Below are 19,206 nucleotides of genomic sequence, written 5' to 3'. Positions count from 1 at the left end.
CCCCTCTCCCTCATACAAGGTCTACTCTCTACCTAGTAGCACAGACCGTCAAGGCATCTGCTTAAAACCATCCAAAGGCTTCATGTTGTGCTTAAAACAAAATCTGCCCTCCCCACCATAGCCTACACAGCTCTAAATGACCCAGCCCATCTCTCATTTTCTCTCCTCCCCTCTCATGCATGGGGCTCCAGCCACAGCGACATTCTTCCAGTTCTTCAAACTTAACGAACTCTTTCTGCCTCAGGACATTTATACTCACTGTTTCATCTCTCTGAAACACTTTTTTTTTTTAGAAGGTTTGTGGTATTTTTTTAATTTTTAAATTTTATTTATTTATTTTTGGCTGCATTGGGTCTTCATTGTGCGGGCTTTCTCTAGTTGCGGCAAGCGGGGGCTACTTTCTGTTGCGGTGCGCGGGCTTCTCACTGTGGTGGCTTCTCTTGTGGAGCACGGGCTCCAGGCACGTGGGCTTCAGTAGTTGTGGTGCACGTGCACGGGCTCAGTAGTTGTGGCTCGTGGGCCCCAGAGCACAGGCTCAGTAGTTGTGGCGCATGGCCTTAGTTGCTCTGCGGCATGTGGGATCTTCCCGGACCATGGATCAAACCCGTGTCCCCTACGTTGGCAGGTGCATTCTTAACCACTGCGCCACCAGGGAATCCCTCCCTGCAACACTTTTTCCTGACTCTTCACCTGGTGGGCTTTGCCTAAAACTTCTAATTCTTAGCCTAAAACTCACCTTCTCAAAGACACCTTCCTTCTTGACCATCCTATCATAGCACCTTGTCTCTGCACTCATTCCAATATTACTGTTACTGTTTGTTTATTGTTTCTCCCTGGTGTCCCCAACTCGGCCCCCAGACTCAGTACCAGTGAGCCAGAGACATGGTCTCTTGTCAGGGGTTTGCCACCATGGTGCCAAGCATGTAGTAGATGCTCAAAAGAAGCATTGTTGATTGAAAGACTGTATAAATTAATGGGGGAGGGGGATGTTGGGAAAAGGCTAGGGAGAGGAGGGAAGGCCTGGGAAAGAAGCAGAAAGGGAGCAGGGTTGCTGAAGGGTTACAGGAAGGCCTGCAGAGGGATAACAGCAGAAATCCTCTTCCTACCTTCAGAGTTAGACACTTCTCTCTCTCTCTCTCTCTCTCTGTAGACCATCATCCACCTCATTCACTTATTTGATTTTCAGCTGTTCCTGAGAAGTCTCAAATCAAGGGATTTTCATCCCCATTTATAGAGGGAGATTTGATGCACCTGACTCGTAAAACATTTGGTAGTAAACCTGCAGCTCCTTATTCCACAGCATTTCATTCAGACCTGAGTGAAGATCCAAATGAAGAAAAACAAGATCCTTGACCTGGAGACATTTATGTATTTGGGGAGATAAAACAACTTATGGAGAATATTGTCCTGTAAAGAGGAACACATGACATGATGTACACTCCAAAGCAGTTATTACAGTCAAAGGAAAAGTTTGTTTTCTGTATACTTTAAACATTGGCCCTCTCAGTATGTGAACACTGATCTAAGTTCCAGTCTCAGATTATACGGCCCTAACCGGGGTTTTCCGAATGCATAGGCCTGGCGTGGAGTCTGACCCAGTGCGTTTTCCACAAGGTCGCTGGTGATGCTTATGCTCCTGGTTGGGGGCCACATTGTAAACACCTGTCTCTTGACACCCACACCAGCCCCGCCAGGGAGGGGGGGGCATTCTCGCCCCACTGTACAGACGTGGAGCCTGGAGATGAGGATCAAGGACCAAGCAGAGGGCAGGAAGGGCTGGGGGCAGAGGTGTCCCCCCCCGACACGCCCCCTCTCCCGGGGCGCCTGGTCTCGGGCGCGCAGGTGGGTTGGACTGCGTCTCCGCCCTGGCTTGGCCCTCGCTTTCCACTGCCCTCACACAAAGCCCCTTTCACAGGCTCGGCTTCTACTGGGAGGCCGGCGCTGCTCCGGAGGTTTGGTTAACCCCGTTAAGAAAACAAACAGCTCCTGGGCCTCGGGCGGGCAGGGGGGCGCCGCTGGGCACAGAAGCTGGATGCTTTCCCCTCCCCGTGGGCGGGCGGAGGCGGCCTGACCTGAAACCCCATTAGCCCGGGCAAGGCTGGGCCTGGACTGCTGGGATGGGGGCTGGAGTTGGCGGTTCTGGTGGCCAGGGGAACCTTTGACAACGCCCCGTGCCTCAGTGTCCTTACCTGTACCATGGGGAGTTGTGTGTAGACTAAGTGACATCATGCTTCCAAAGTGTTTGGCATGGGGCCTGGCACACAGGAAATAAACATTAGCTGAAATTCTTATTCGACTGAATTATACGAATTTGCTGTTTTTGCAGGCCAAAACGGTGGGGTTTTGCCAATTACATATGGTCCGTCCAATATATTGTTAATGATTCATCTCTGAAACAACAAAAGCAAATTCTTCTATTCCTTTTTCAGTATCCTGAGGTTACAAGGTTAGCTTAAAAACAAACAAACAAACAAACAAACGTTACTCCAACCTCTAACTCTGTGATCAGGCTTTTCCTGATTTTCTCAATATTGTGCAACCAAAAACAGGTAAGAGAATGAATTAGAAGCAGAGGTTGGTGTAAATCAGCAACCATCCTGTTCATCCTAACAGCCTCAGAGCACTTACTAACTGCTTAGTAAGTACATCTTATAAATTTGAAATAATAATAATCAAATAAAAATTTTTATGTTGTGAATATTGGACTTTGGTGCAGATGTCTCAAAAATTAGTTCTGCTGCTACAACATTTTAAATTACTGAGCTAGTCTAAATTCATCATTTTATAGATGAGGAAACTGAGGTGTGAGGAAGGGAGAAGTGGGCTGTGGAAAGGGCTGTGTTAGGAAGGCACCTCTGACAAGCATGTCCTGCCTGAGCCCTGAGAGGAAAGTCTGACCCCCCGTTAGACTGGTGCCCGGCTTCCCAAGGGACAGGTAGGCTCCAGCCAGCAGTGTCAATCCTAGGAGCCCCCCACCTCTTGCCCAGAAGACAGAGGCAGCTCAGCTGCTTCAGACAACATGATGCAGGGCCAGAGCAGGGGTAGCTGCGGAGACCACTCCAGCCACCCGGTTTCGAGGCAACAGCTTCCCGGGGAGATTTTTCTGGCGCTACAACAACTCCTAACATCCCCTAGGGTGGTATGTCAGGGCACCAACCGATTGCCCCTCTGGTGCACCCGCACCGGGGCTCAAGGAATAAAGACATGCTCAGGTACCCTCAAGTCACAGGACTTTATCATGAAGGAAGCCGTGGGACTAAGAACTAAGGACAACAGGGAAGCTGGGAGGCCTCCAGGTCTGGAATGGAGATGCACCTCCACCCGCTCTAGCCCTGGATACTGTCTGGGGTTTTGCAGCAAGTCGGGTTTTTACTCTCTGCCGTTAATGGTCCCCAGCTACTCACCCAAGCTGTTCTCTGTCTTCCAGCTTCTGCTCCTGCCACACACTGAGCACATCTGGGGAGAGTATCTCACAGGGTGAGATGCCTACAAGGTCAGGTGGGTAGCTTCTCCTTGACAGGCCTGCTACATGGATTTGTTCAGGTCTTTAAGAAAACAACTTAGTGGGTTAGTGTCTAGGTCCTCCTTGTCCATCCCCGACTGGATCGTATGGGATATGGGGGTGCAGACAAGCCGAGTCAAGCAGATTGAGTTCAAGTCTTTGCTCTGTGGTGCGACCTTGGGCAAGCTGCTGAAGGTCTCTAAGCTTCAGTCTTTTAATGTAGATAATGACGCCCACCTGGCAGAGCCGTGGTGCTGGATAAGTTTCAAAGCCCTGAGCCCACTGGCACAGGGTAGGTGTTGAACGCATGGCAGCTCTTGGTTATTAGGTCCCGGGGTGGGATGGGACTATCGGGGCAGTCTGGACGCTGCCCTGCATGTGTTCCTAGCTGCCACGTGCCTCATCATCTTTTTCTGGTGAGGCTGCTAATGTTCCCAAGGGGAGACCTGCTACTGGGGCCCTGTGGTCATCATCACTGTCACTCATAATGGAAGAGGAAGCTGAGAGCTCTGAAGCTAGGAGGGGGCAGTCATTTGGAAACAATCGTCACATCCCTTTAGGGAAAGGTCCTATCTCAGTTTGGACAGGGTTTTTCTTTGGGTTTTTTTCTGGACCCAGAGGCTGAGCAGCTGGCTTCCTCTGAGCAGCCTCGGTGGTGGGGCTGTGGGGATTTCTGCCCCAGAGGTCTGGTCATCAGAGCCAGAGGGGCATTTCCACAACAGACAAAGGCAAAGGGGGGAGGCCTTTCTGGGGCAAGCAGTGGGGCAAGTGGCTATCACCTCCCCGCTTGCAGGCCCCACCTGGGGCACTGAGCACCGATCCTGCCAACCAGAGCAAAGCCTACTGAACCCCAAATCAGGCCTGATTTCTGGATCTCGTGAAAAACCCCAAGATCTGGGCCCATAGGCTCGTAAAACAGTCATCTCCACAGCTGAAGGGCAGTCACTTCCCCCTTAGGCTGCCTTTGGAAGCGGAGGAGGGCACCTAGGTGAGCAGGAACACAATCCATGATCTTAAGGAGTTCAGAGCCATGGAGGCTGATGAGATAACATTACAAACACAAGCGAGAAAGACCAGAGGTTTAGGAGGATGACAAAGTGCCATGCCAAGAGCTAGAAAGGAGGCAGGGCTCCCACCCCAGTGTGGGTTGGGGGCGGGTGAAGAGTAGATCAAAGAAAGCTTCCCAGCTACGTATAAAGTAGGCCTCAAAGGATGCACTGGATTGTTTTCCCATAATGAAAATAGCTTTATTTAATGTTTACGATTATAAAAGTAATACACAGAAATTCCAAGCAATATCAAATAGTATAAAAATTTTAAATAATGCAAAATTCCATCCCTAGAGGCAACCATAGTTAACAATTCGATCAACATCCTTCCCATATATATATAATTATAATTTTATATAAATGCAGATCATATCATACATGTAATTCTATAACTTACTTTCATTCAAAAATGAGTTTTTCTTGCCAATAAATATAGCTATATGTCATCTTCAATGACTGTGTAATATCTAATTATGTACCATAATTCATTTAATCCCTTCCTGCTGTACATTTAGATTGATTTCAAATTTTACAACTGTAAACAATGCTATGATGGGCCTCTTTGCATAGTCTTCTTCATGGACTTGGTTTCTAGAGGTGTCTATGGGAATCCCCAGTGAATGTTCTGACACATTAACCAATGCCCTCATCGCTATTTATTCACATTCATCCACAATACTGAAGGCTGGCTGTTTCAGACAGGTGTAATTCTGAGATTGAAGGGAGGGATGGGGGCTGAGATAGGGTGCTTCAGGAACAAAGCCCAATATTAATGAAGGCTTCTTAGGCCACACAGAGTGAGGAAGGAAGGAGCATATGTGGAATCTGTTTCCATGAGGTATGCGTACCGCTGTGAAGGACTAGGAGATAAACAGGAAAAGGCGAGCTGGGGTCCTCTCACAGAAGGCTGTGAAGGCCAGGTGGCAGAGCCTACAGCTGGAGATCACTCAACAGTTATCTATTGATATTTGGCACCTATTTTAAGCCCAGATCTTTTCAGGGGCCATGGGGTGATAAAGATGCTCCACTTCGGAGAGTTTATTGTCTAATTTTTTTTATGCCTTAAATTGCTTTTTGTGCTTCAGTCACCTGCCTCCTCTCAACCTATCCCTTGTAGCAGTTGAGCTCCATTGATACTCTAAGGCCCAAATCAAATATTACAGAATTTTTATTGTTTGGCAGAGAGAGCCAACATTAAACCACACAAGTGGTGTCACAAGACATTGGCAGATGTCACACCAACCCCGGGGCCAGAAGACAGGGATAAGCTGTTCTAGTGCATTTCTAACTCTGAGCTCAGGCCTTCCTCTTCCCCAGTGTGGAGCTGAGAATCTTAGCCAGTGACTCTGAAGACCGGGTGTCCGGTTCAGTCATGTGGCAACTGCAGCAAAGTGTGTCCTTCCTTGCTGCAGGAGGGATCACCATTCTCTTCCCCTTCCCCTCCTCCCAACCCCCAGGCTGATGGAACTGGTGGGGAAAATCCCATCACCTTAGGGCCTGCTGTCCCTCAGAATCCATGGTCTTCAATCCCACGTGGGCCCTAAGCACGCTCAGCAAAGGACACTCCTTCCATCACCATGTTCCCTCCTCAACCAGTTCCTGGCCCCATCTTTAGATTTCCATTATCTTCTCATGCTTTTAAAAATTTGAGCTGCACAGGCTTTCTTTATTTTCTTTAGCGTTCTCAGCTACAGGTGCATTCACAATGAAAAGCATCTGGAAAGAGCTTAATGTTACAAATATCTACGTGTGACGCTTCCAATCACTTCTACTTCTTGCATTTGTTCTGTCACTGACGACTCATCCTCATTGGGGTCCCTCCAGCTCTAAGCCCTCACCTTCAGGACTCCAGAGCCCAGAGATTCATGGGGGAAATAACCCAAGGGGAAGCAGGAGAAGTAAGACTCATCTCCACTCCTCTTCTCTAAACCACTTGACTCAAAATAGGTAAACTAGATATTCCTATCCGAGAACATTTTAATTCTTCCCCAGCCACACCCAGCAGCGAGGCTCCCTGCACTGTGCATTTTTGCATTTACTCCCAGACAGGGCTGATGGCTATTCCCTTTATCTCCTCTGAATTTTATTAACATGCTAGGTCTGACCCACCTTTAAATAAAACAAAGCCAGCTTTCACTCTGGATCTCCCACATCTCTCAGCACAGTCCTCCTTTCCCGTTTAGAGGAGCCTCTGACACGGTCAGCACTTGCTGTGCCCACTGCTTTCCTGCCAATCTGCTCCAAACCCATTTGGCCTCCTGTATTACCTATGTCATGAAAGGCTTCACCGTCTACCCTGAAATCCAAGCCAGAAGCCGGCGGCTCATGCCAGCCACCACGCTCTCCCTCGGGCCTCTCATCAGATCGGTGGCCAGACCACAGTGGCTCTTCGCCAGCTCCTCCACCTCTCTCTGAGCTCCAGCACCAGTACTACGACCCTCCTCGGCACTCTGGCAGGCTCTCCTTGCCTCCAGTCTCATACCTTCTGATATGTCTACATCACAAATGTGACCATGTTATTTCCTGCTTAAGTCCCTCCAGGAGCTCCCCACATTTGCAGGATAATGTTCAAAGTGCCCCACAGGTCACAGGCACTGTGTGAGCCGGCTCTTGCTCATCACTCTCCGTGGGCCATCCACTAACTTAACTCTGCCCACATCGAGCTGCTTGCATTTCCCTACACGTGCCCACCTCCCACTACACGACACAGGGAGGCAGAACGGTCCCAGCAGAAGCAGCAAACACCTCTTCACCTTTAAGACAGCTCAAGCATCCCCTTCTCCAGTTTCTTTCTCCCGAGTCCCCAGGTGGAAGGACTCCACCTTCGTGGCACTATCCCCCCCCCCATACAGCCCAGTACACTTAACCTGCTATTGGCCTTCTTAATTTCCATGTCTACAAGCTCTGCACAGAAATGCACAGGCCCAAAAGACAGCTGGCCCTATCAGCCTCGGGATAGGAGGCCGAGGAGGAAGTTCTGAAACCAGAAGGGAGCCCATCCCAAGGAAATAATAAAAACAGACTTACATCAAGACGATCACTGGATGGAACATAACAAAGCAAGGAGAAAGTTTTAAAATTCAGTTTGGAGAAAAGAGTTACAAATATGGAAAGGGAGAAGCTAAGAATAAACTTTATGGGGCTAGACTGAAAATATCAGTGTGGATTCATGATTTCTAATATCTAATTCTTTATATCATCTATCTCCATCTCTCTCAGTATTTCCATATATATATATTTTTGATGTTGGGGGTAGGAGTTTATTAATTAATTTATTTATTTTTGCTGTGTTGGGTCTTCGTTTCTGTGCGAGGGCTTTCTCTAGTTGTGGCAAGCAGGGCCCACTCTTCATCGCGGTGCGCGGGCCTCTCTCACTGTCACAGCCTCTTGCTGTGGAGCACAGGCTCCAGACGCGCAGGCTCAGTAGTTGTGGCTCACGGGCCCAGTTGCTCCGCGGCATGTGGGATCTTCCCAGACCAGGGCTCGAACCCATGCCCCCTGCATTAGCAGGCAGATTCTCAACCACTGCGCCACCAGGGAAGCCCCTCCATATATTTTTATCTGTAGCTATTTCCTTGCTCTGTCTGCCAAGAGCCTAGAAGCAATGACATTCCAGTAGCAATGGGCACACTCAGCACCCAGCTCTTGGTTTCTAAATATCATTCTCCATTAAAAGGAATCAAGACTCCCTGGAGAAATGGCTGATTCCAGGGTTGGGGCAGGGAAGATACAAGATAAGCCTGAAACATCTTGTTAAGCCAGAAAATAAGAAAGTGTTAAAAAAAAAAAAAATGAAGGGGATATGTTAAAAAGACACAAGAGCCTGCTAGAAATCTGGGACAGTTTGAGAATCAAAACAAATTAAAGCAATGCCTTGCAACTTTGACTAAATAGGAATCCATTGATCTGTACTTATAAACAAGTAGATTAATAAATAGGGAGGAAAAATGCTGTTCTTTAGAAGTAGAATGCCAAACAATAAATGTAGAAGAAACTATGGAGTTAGAAAATCACACTGGATGAGGAACAAAATATTTACATGATATCAAAGTATCTCCCCACAAATAACTTGTTAATTACAAAAGGGAAAAGAGTAAATTTAAAAAGGGAAACCTGGCAGACATCAGTTTAACCAAGAGATCAGAGCTAATGTCAGCATTAACGGGACCAACTAACATCACATGCCAACTTAAGATGCACTGAGGATATGTCACTTCTGTGATGTTCTTGCCCAACATACAAAAACCTAATCTAGTCATGTGGAACCATGAGACCAATCCAAGTTGAGGAACATTCTACAAAATACCTGACTGTATTCTTCAAAAATGCCAAGGTAATAAAAGGCAAGGAAAGGCTCAAGAAGTCTGGATTAAAAGAGACACATGTAATCATGTGTCACAACTAAATGTAACACATGATCCTGCACCAGGAATCACTATGAAGGACATTACTGGGACAGCTGACACAATTTAAATAGAGAGCACGTGTTAGATTAACAGTATTTTATCAGTGTTATACTTCCTGTTTTTGATAAGTGGTTATGGTTACAAATTATGAGAGGATGTCCTTATTCTTAAGGAAAGGCATACTGAAGTTTTGGGGTAAAGGGGTACAATGCCTGCAACTTACTCTCAAATGATTCAGAAAATCCAACATGTAAATACAGATAAAGCAAAATCGTAAGTCATAAAGCAAATGGGATAAAAATGTAAACACTTGGTAAATGTGGGTAAAGGATATATGGGAGTTCTTTGTGATATTCCTGTAACTTTTCTGTAAGTTTAAAATCGTATTAAAATTTTAAAAGTTACCAAACCAACCAGGAATCCAACAGCAAGGGATGAGTCAGAATTATGGTACAGTCACTCTATGGAAGCCTTAAAATTACACAGCCTTACAAATAAAGTCTGTGAAGATAGATAACAAAATAGAAAAAATGCTTATAACTTATACAGTGTTGAATGATAAAAGCAGGATACAAAATATTTTGTGTGTATATTATTACAACTAAGCAGAGTAAGCATATAAGTAGGACTGGAAGGATAAAATCAAAGGTGGTAATAAGGGTATTAGGGGAAGCTGATTCACTGTTATACAGCAGAAACTAACACACCATTGTAAATCAATTATACTCCAATAAAGATATTTAAAAAAAAAAAAAGGATATTAGCAGGGAGGGAGAGATTGAGTGACTTTTTCTAAAAAAAAAAAAAAAAAAATCCACATATTGAAAAAGTACTTGCCGGCACCGGCACTCCCCGTCAGGCTGGTGGACTGGAGATCAGCGCTGCTTGCTGTTTACTGCCGGTTCCTGCCTCACGCTGCCCTCCCCAAAGGTTGACATTGCCCCCACAAGAACTGAGAGAGTCGGGCATCTCTGCAGCTGGTAGGGCTGGGAGTGGGGAGGTTCCCGCGTGCAGGCAGCCTGCCAGCCTGTCCCACAGAGCAGCTTCACAGTGTGCTCTGACCAGCAAGCTTAGCGGCTGCGGACAGCTGAGGGGAAGCCTGGCACGGGTGCATCCAAGACCGGGCCTCCCTGGCCAGGCCAGCACAGAGACCCCTTTGAACGCCCTCGGCTTGTGCTGACCACACTCGGGCCTCTTGCCGGCATGCTCCCTCCTGGGCACAGACAGTGAAGCTTCTTGGAACTCTGAAGGTTTAGGAATTCTGGGATGACTTTATCTAGAGGCAGAGTGCCTGGTTCTGTTGTCAGTGGGATAAAGTGCTAAGTCCTTATCAGTCCTTTACATTTTTAACATGGACCAGTCTACTGAGGACATGCTTTGACGGGCGGCAAAAAGATGTTCAGAATGCAAGGCTTTGAGATCAGAAAGCAAGACTCTCAGAGAACCCTGGGCAGCTGAGGGAAACAGGGCAGGAATAAAAGTGAAAGCTGGCCTCCTCTGCAGGAGAATTGCTTTTGTCCCTCTTATTATAAGAGATGTGTTTAAAACTCCTTCCCTAAAGAAGTAGGAGTAAGAGTTAAATAAATTAAGAGACCCTCAGAACAGGTAGCTGAGGTAGACAGAGAAAAGGAAATTCCAGATCCATAAGGAAGCAGGAGCAGAAGCCTGTGAACTCCTGTGGAGAGGAAGTAACTATACCTGGCTATACCTGGGCATTTCTTGGTTAGGAGTATTCCAGACCTGCTTCCCAACTGCTCCCCAGCCTAAAGCAAAAAGCACCACCATTCTGAGTCATGTGACCTGATTTTAAAGTATTTTATTACATAATCTTTTCACGGCACCATCAGGAGTAACAGAAAATGTTATTCCCAGTTCTTAACCACATCCTGAAAAATATACATTTGTATTTATATATTTATATCAATACTCCACACCTATCCCATAATTCCACCACCTAGTATAGGTTTTTTGCTTAAAGCAAGAAACTATTCTCTCAGGTAAGAAAATATATATGGAAGCTAAATGAAGGACTGGTTAGAGTGACTGGCGACAGCTTGGCCATGGGGGCAGGGAGGAAGGGGTGAAGTCCAGGCTAGGCAGGATGCATCACTGGGGTCCAGCAGAGGTGGAGGAGGACAGTGTATAAAAAGGCAGCGTCAGGCAGATGGGCTCTGGTGTCCTTGGTCCATTAGGAGATGGCCTTTGCCTCAGGAAGGAAGGCTTCCCAGTACTTTGCCAGCTGCAAAGAAGTGGGGTCAGTAAGCAAGTGCCCCCATTTAGTGGCAGAGCCTGAGCCTGGAATGGGAACAAGCACAGTGCCAGGGCACTCTCCCAAGTGCCTCAGCCACCCACAGGGAGGCCTGGGCTAAGGCCAAGCTGAGGAAATGGCTTCGCTGACAGTGGACCTTGGGACAGACTGGCCAGCCAGCCACACTGCCCTTACCTTTCTAGACTGAGGGAAGCATCAAGTGCAAGGGCAATATCTGAAGACAGTCCTGGTTCTACCCTGGAGGAAGTACCCCCATGGGGGCCACAGCTTGGCTCAGCTCAGTCAGCATCTCACAGGCAGCCACTGTTTCACATACTGATCGGGGCCTCAGCCTCAAGAGGGTTAGGTGGTATCACGGGGTTATAGGGAGAGGAGAGTTGGGGTTTGTTCTTAAAAACGAACTCATTGTAGGATTAGGGCAATCCTGCTTAGCAAGAGACCCTACTGGATGCGCCACGTTAGAGAACCAGGACCTACTTTCAAGTATTGATTAAGCAGGGCCCAGCCCCTCTGAAGCAGGGCCAGATCATCTTGTCACCAAAGCCACAAGTAGGCAGCTGGCCTTCGGAGCAAGCAGGAGAGGATGAAAGCCATGCATAAGTTACATACCTGCTGCTGTGAATACAGGAGTGTCTCAAGGTACTTGATCACGTGGTTTTTGAAGTCCTTGGATTTCTCTTTCTAAAGGAGACAGGATTCTACACTGACCATCCAGACAGTTGCTCCTTCCCCTCTTGATAGGGTGCTGATGTTTTTTGCTGACCAAGGCTGAGCACAGCCTCAGAAAGTAGAGGCAGCAGTTGGATTGGCTATAATTTCCAGCCAAATAGCCTCTTGCAAGGTTTTCTTGAATGGTGGCAGGGTGGGGAAGGGGGGTAGAGGGTTTATGACAGCTGCAAGCTTTGTTCTGTGCTCTGGTCCAGCAACAAGTGTAGGACAGCCACTTTGCCTCAGGAACAAACACACAAACATGAACACACACACACACACACACACACACACACAGAAGGCCACGCCTGTTCACAACAGCTGCCAAGTCACTGGCAAAGCCATCTGTCTCCCTACTCAGTAGAGACTTGGACAAAACCAACAATGTTACTAAACCAGGCACTGCACACTTGTGAGAAGTAGGATCTTCTATCTCACCTCAAACCGTATCACTTCTTTTCGGACCACAGTTGAAATCCTTTCAAAGTCCCTTTCATACTGAGTCACCCGAGACTCCCACTGGGACGAAAAGGAAAGAAAGGATCACTTAATATATTATGGTATTAAGTCTTTACCTTTGAATAGAAATTCTGTATCTGAGACCTCAATTGGCATTTGTCTGTCCCTCTGGGTAAGATTAGATATGCAGATTCAGCACATAGGCCAGAGTCCAGTAGAAGGCCATCTTTCAGGCTGGCTGGGAAAGAGATGCCGTGTGCCTCAGGCCAAGCCTGGTTCCTAAGAAAGCTCTGGTACCCCAGAGGCTCTGGTTTAGGTACTCACCAGCAAAGCTGGGAGCCCCAGAGAACTGAATTTAGTTCTCACCCGGGGGGCACATCTGAATCATCTTGGAGCTTTTCAAAGACCCAGCCAGGACTGCTCCTGCAGAGATTCTAATTTGGCAAGTTTGAGTGGAACAGGAAAGGAGAAGGAGGGCCAGGTCTCAGGGCAAGCCTGGATCATTCTCAGAGGCTTCCCCAGCAGCTGTCCTTTAGACTCAATCAGTTCTCTTGCCTGCTGTGGGGTTCTAAGCATCTGGGTGGGATGGGACCCAGGCTCATTCAGGAGCCAGCAGAACACCCCTGCTGGGCTGCCTCGGGGGCCTCACCTCTACGATCTCATCCTTGGCCTGTTGCAGCTTGTCAGGCTTGTTGGCCCACAGCAGCCGAGCCTCAGCCTCCCGCTTCTTCTGCAGTGTGGTTTGAGCATCCTGCCAGCGCTGCCACATCTTCATGCGCTGGTCAAAGGCGGCCTGTGAAGGTGGAGGTTGGGGAAGAGCACAACCAGCCCTTCAGGAGCTCTGCTGGCTCTGCCTTGGGGGGCTCTCCCAGCAGCTGTGCTAGGGAAGGACCAAGCAAGGGCAGGTTCTGCAGCCACGTGTTAGTGCCCAGCTGGAAGTTTAACATCCAAAAGCACAAGCTTGGGTAAGACTCCTCTCCAAGGATCCAGTGGGCCAGCGCCATGCTGCTTCATGCTACTCCCAAGGCTGGAGGGCTGGGAGCACAGTAGGTGGCCTGATGCCAGTGCCCAGTCCTATGGCTTTTGAACTGCCTCTCTCAGATCAGTCAGTTCATGAGTCTACACACTTTCCCTGAGTGTCTGCCATGTGCCAGGAGCTAAGAATACAATGGGGAATGAAACACATGGGCCTACTTTCATGGAGCTTGTAATCTACCAGGAAAGGCTGACACTGTATTACTAATTGCCAATAAGTAATTATAAGTATGCAGAGTACAGAGAAAATAAGCACAGTACTGTAATAAAACTGGGGATCTAGCTTAGCCTGGGAGATACATCAGGGAAGGCCAACCTAAGGAAGCAAACTTTAAACTGATACCCAAACAACATACAGGCTTAGCTTAACAGATCCCCCCACCCCTGCCCAGCTTGACAGATCTTTAAATAAACACTTAAACCTACCACAGGGACACACCGCTTTCATCTCATCCATACATTCAACTGTTCTAGGCCATCAAGGCCCCCAAGAAGCTCTCCAAAGTCCACTTGCTGGTTTTCCATGTTTTCAGTTCCTTGGCCACAATCAGCATTTCCAGAGGATAGCTGTTTGGCCTAACAAAACCATCCTGCACCACCACTGGCTTTGTAGGCTTCAAGAGGCCTGGATGAAAGACCTGTGTCTGGGGCAGCCTCCCAGCCCTGCTCCTTTTGCTCCCCTTCCCTACAAGAGCTCCCTGGATGTTTTCTAGGCCTCCTTAGTGCGGGCCTTTGCCAAGACTTGAATCTTAGGGAGTGAAATGACACCAAAGTTACCTTCTCCCGCATTGTCACTGCTGCTCACCTCAATTTCTAAACAGCGGAATGTCAAAGGATTAGGTAAAGGGTGACCTCAAATCCAACCTAATCCCCTGGGCTAACTGTGGTACAGCTGCAGGTTCAGCAGAAAAGAAACATCTGTTCATCTCTCCAACCCCACGGCTAGCTCACGATTATGAGGAGGGCAGGTGAGGGGTCTCTGAAAAAAGACCAGCTTGCAGTTCTGTGCTCTAAGGCGAGCTGCCCCAGCTAGGCCTCCCTCACCCCTGTCCATACAGGCTCACCTGGCTTGAAGGTCATATCCAAGTGCTGAGCTCTCCAGAGACCCCAAACAATACTGCTCTCTGAAAGCTTCCCCAGAGAGAACCCTTCCCTGGGACGGCTCTCCAGTCTAAGTAGTCTGACCAGTTCCAAGAATTCCCAAGCAGGTTATTTTTTCAGCCTCTTATCACTCTGGAGTTAGCAGCAAACCAAATAGCAAGGGGAGAGGACAATGAGCAATCTCACAGGCTATATTAAGCACCTCTGCCACGGAGGAAATGAGAGTCCTGGGTGCAGCTTGGCTCTTGACAATACAGGAGCTCTCTGGCGAGGGCGAGGTTGGGGATAGGGAGTGGGGGTGGTTCTGTTCCAACTCAGAGGCTCATACATTCTGGTCCCAACCTGGGTCGGGCAGACTCAGGCCCTTTTAGGGCAGGCGCCAGGCTCCCTCTTGGCTCTTTCCTCTGTCTCAGGGAGGCCATGTGAGAGCTAATATCACTGCCCGGTGAAGCTTCCTTGGCCACTCTGAAAGGTCAGGGGAAAACAGAGTGCCCTGGTCACCAGAAGAGAAGGTGAGGTGCTCGACCTGAGGGGCAGGCTGCAGTGTTGCTACCGGTGTGGTCAGCAAAGCTCACAGAGGGCTCTGGTGACAAGCTCTCTCGGCCCCCTGGCCACACTCCTCCATGCAGCCAGCGCCAAGCCAGTTCTGTGTAGTTACCTGACTGCCCACATTGGAGGGACAAGTGGAAGCCAGCAAGAGCTCTTACCAATTGTTATAAAGCAGAAACTAATAAAAAATAAATAAAAATAAAAATAAAAAAAAAGAGCTCTTACCAGGGCAAAGCCGCTGCTTACTGTTAAGGAGGCAAAGACCAAAGGACTGAGGAAGTCACTGCTCCAGGGGGACAAGACCGCAGGTCTGTAATAAGCCTTGCTTGAAGAAAGGAGTATAGAGGATACTGTCCAGCTTCAACAATAAGGAGGGCCCTACTTGGAAATTCAAGAGTGGTCCAAATTCATTTAAAAAACTGGCCGTGGGCCTCAATGTGACTCAGTGATAACTAAGAGTTTAATGGACTTTTTGGTTCACGAGACACCTTCTCTTTTGAGAGGAGAAAAAATTATTTCAAGCTATACTGGATGAAACTATCTTGGGAACGGGAAGAGCAAAGGAAAAGACAAATTAAATCAAGTGGGGGAGAAAGAAGAAAGGAATGAGACGCTTACGCGGACTATGGCCAGGAGGCGAATATAGTCACTCAGGAGCTCAGCAAGGAGGAAGAAGTCATTGTTGGCTTGTTCCTGGTGGAGCTGCTCGATCTTTTCTTCCACCTCAGCCAGCTGGGAGAGTGCCCGTGACAATGCTGTGTTGTCCTCAGAGCTCCCGAGCATGGCGAGACTCTTTGCAAACTGGGATGTGTTCAGCGCTAGCTCTGGAAGGAGGAAGACAGCAGAGGCCTCTGATCTCCCAAGGAAAAGGGACAAGTCGGCTGGCACTGCAATGGATGCCTTAGCAATGCTGGCCCCCGCATGTCTGGCAACTGTGGGCTCTGCAACCTAGTCACTTACACCACAGCTAACCGTATTCAGAAAGTGAGGGCAATGCAGCTCGGTCACGTGAGCAGGGAGAGTTAACTGCTGTCCTTAGTTTCCCTAGGTTAGGCTTACTTGGAAGCAGCAGCTCCAATATTCCTGGAGAACCAGGGGCCATTAATAAAAACAGGCCAATGGCATGATTCTGATTTTTACGTTAGAGCTTGTGGTAAGCAGCCTTCTGCAAGAGTGAGTGTATGCACACTGCATAGTTTTGCATGCGCCAGAGCAGGACAACTTTGTTGTATTTTAAGCTTTGGTTCACTCTCCCCGCCCCCGCTCCCCATCTCTTTAAAAATGTAAAAACCATTCCCAGCCCAGAGCAATAGGCCCATGGCCAGATACAGCCCATGGGCTGGGTCATATTTTGCCAACCCTTACATTGCCCTCATTCTAATGGTTTTCTGCCTGTTTAGAGTTCTGATTATCAGCACGTTTAAGGCAGAAAAGGAAAGCATTCAAACTTGGCAAATTTCACTAGCTCTTAAGTAAATCTCACCAAAGAAAGGTGAAGAAGGGTTAAGAGACATATATGGTTTCCCGCATTTACATATTGCTCGTTGGACCATGTAGCTAAGGCATGTAACATCATTTTGGATACAAGCCAACTCAAATGCCACCAACAGAAGCCTATATCCCAGGTCAAGCTGTAACTGGGATGGCTTCCCTGTACCTCTCCCAGGTAAAGAGTACAATGTCCTCAGTGGTGGAGTCATGTTTCTTGCCAGAAGATGCAGGGCATATCTTTTCGATAAGAACATCAAGGACCAGGTGGGCTGAGAATTTCAACTTGAATGGCTGAGAGGCTTGGGAACAGCATACCCTCCCATCTCCAGCTCACTGGAGACATCAGTTTCCCCCAGTTCCAAGTGCATTTCGGAGGTTTGTTACCTTTCCTGTGGTTGACTAGAGTTTCTACAACGGCATGCAGTTTCCGTAAGCGCTGTTCCTCACACTCTACCTCCTGGAGCTTCTCCTCAAACCACTGAAACACACAGGCCCAGAGCTTTAAAGGAGGCTACTCATACAGGTGTAGAGCAGTCTTCCTTAGCAGTTTTTTGTTTGTTTGTTTTTTAAAGGGACTGAATTATCATAAAAAGAAAGTCTCTAATCTCAGAAATTTCAGGACTCCTCAAGGCTTCTGACCCATAAGCCTGAGGGGGTAGGGAAAGCTGAGAGGCACAGGGCTACTCACAATGTCTGATTCATTCATCTTGATGGTCATTTTGCTGACTGCATCTGTGGCTTTGTTGAACATCTTGAGGAGACCAGCACCACTGAATGTCTGGGTACCCACGGCGCGTGGCAGCTACAAGACCAAGAAGGCAGGGTGGCAAGTTATCTGCTGCCCCTATTTTAGGTTCAGAAGAATTAGTATCCATCAGACGGCATGCCCAAAACTTGCCAAACAAATTATTTGAACTGTAGCTTGTTATTTTCAAAGGCAGTTAGACAAATCCATAACTAGCATGTAGAGAAAAAAAAAAAATCAAAGGACCACATTAAATAGAATCAGCAAAATTTTCAGCTCCTGATATTGTGTGCAGATAGAAAGCAGAGTGTGTTACGTGGCCAGGTGACCTCACGTTGAGATCGTCTGCCCACCTAGACATGAACTGCTTAAATACCAAACACGCTTTTGTTAAAATTCAGAAGTTCTTTTGGATGCATACTCTGCACACAGCTAGACTTAAAATCTAGAGACACTTTGAAGTCGTGCTGCAATTCCATTTGGATTTTCCTCAGTGAACAAAGGTCCAAGGACAAGAACATAATTTATTCAGATTGAGGCTACTTTTAGGGACAATCTAGTTAAGTCAAGCATGCCGAATACTTAGAAACAATTTGACTAGTTCAGTCTTCCCACTCCTTTCCGAAGGCATGAAAGGGATGCTGAAGAATCCATAGTGTATATAGTATACCACGCTGAACAATTAGATTTTAGTGCCCAGGACTCTTGAGGCACTGGTTCTCAACTCAGGGCCATTTTGCCGCCTAGGGGACATTTGGCCATGTCTGGGGGTAATTTTGCTTATTAAAACTGGAGGCAGGGAGGACTTCCCTGGGAGCGTAGTGGTTAAGAATCCACCTGCCAATGCAGGGGACACGGGTTCGATTCCTGGTCCGGGAAGATCCCAGATGCCATGGAGCAACTGGGCCCACGCACCACAACTACTGAGCCTGCGCTCTAGAGCCCGCGCACCACAACTACTGAGTCCGCGTGCCTAGAGCCTGTGCTCCACAACAAGAGAAGCCACCGCAATGAGAAGTCCAGGCACCACAACGAAGAGTAGCCCCCGCTCACTGCAACTGGAAAAAGCCAGCACGCAACAACGAAGACCCAATGCAGCCAAAAATAAATAAATAAATTTATTAAAAAATAATAATAAAATAAAAAAATAAAACTGGGGACAGGGAGGTGGGGGAGGGTACTGGCATCTAGTGGATGAGGCCAGGGATGCTGCTAACCCTACAATGCACAGGACAGCCTCCACAACAAAGGATGATCCAGCCCAAATGTCAGCAGTGCCACTGGAGAGAAACCCTGCTCTAGGGATACCAAGCAAGGGTGAGGGCGTGAAAAGGAAAAGTGGATTTAGGAATCCCAGAGGAGAAAAAAGATTTAGAGCATTAGACAGAGAATTTTTAATTTAAAAAGTTCATTTTGGGGGCTTCCCTGGTTGCGCAGTGGTTGAGAGTCTGCCTGCCGATGCAGGGGGCGCGGGTTCGACCCCCCTTGTCCGGGAGGGTCCCACGTGCCACGGAGCGGCTGGGCCCATGAGCCGTGGCTGCTGAGCCTACGCATCCGGAGCCTGTGCTCCACAGCGGGAGAGGCCACAGCGGTGAGAGGCCCGCGTAACGCAAAAAAAAAAAAAAAAAAAAAGTTCATTTTTGGGGGGGGGAAAATAATCCATATATTTAGTACCATTTTCTTAATTAGAGTAATACATATGATATGCAAATTAAAGAAAAATGTAAAAATAAAATGAAAAAAATAAATACACTAGTCCTACCCTGTCACTTATTTTCTTCTAGTTTTCTTTCCTATAAGATATAACATTGTTTTATTCCAGTGTTTCTTTAGATCCTTAATGACTAACATATTTCTTCAGCTGTATTTATATGCTGTTTCATGTTTTACTT

At 47.7% G+C, this 19,206-nt stretch overlaps 1 protein-coding gene across 1 annotated transcript in view; it reads right to left on the bottom strand.

Annotated features, from left to right (window-relative positions):
- Positions 1–10,758: 10,758 nt before the first annotated feature.
- SNX1 (sorting nexin 1) overlaps positions 10,759–19,206 on the bottom strand; it is a 36,818-nt gene continuing 28,370 nt past the window's right edge. Inside the window, exons 9-15 of the mRNA XM_081226796.1 lie at positions 17,258–17,371; positions 16,954–17,047; positions 15,697–15,902; positions 13,043–13,186; positions 12,373–12,453; positions 11,836–11,907; positions 10,759–11,196 (exon numbers count right to left, since the gene is read on the bottom strand). Coding sequence (XP_081082922.1) covers positions 11,146–11,196; positions 11,836–11,907; positions 12,373–12,453; positions 13,043–13,186; positions 15,697–15,902; positions 16,954–17,047; positions 17,258–17,371 — 762 coding nt within the window. The 3' untranslated portion in view covers positions 10,759–11,145. The remainder of the gene's footprint in view (positions 11,197–11,835; positions 11,908–12,372; positions 12,454–13,042; positions 13,187–15,696; positions 15,903–16,953; positions 17,048–17,257; positions 17,372–19,206) is intronic.

The sequence above is a fragment of the Mesoplodon bidens genome (genome assembly GCF_964165515.1).
Source record: "Mesoplodon bidens genome assembly, chromosome: 3".
Classification (NCBI taxonomy): domain Eukaryota; kingdom Metazoa; phylum Chordata; class Mammalia; order Artiodactyla; family Ziphiidae; genus Mesoplodon; species Mesoplodon bidens.
This window is presented reverse-complemented; position numbering and strand designations above follow the sequence as displayed.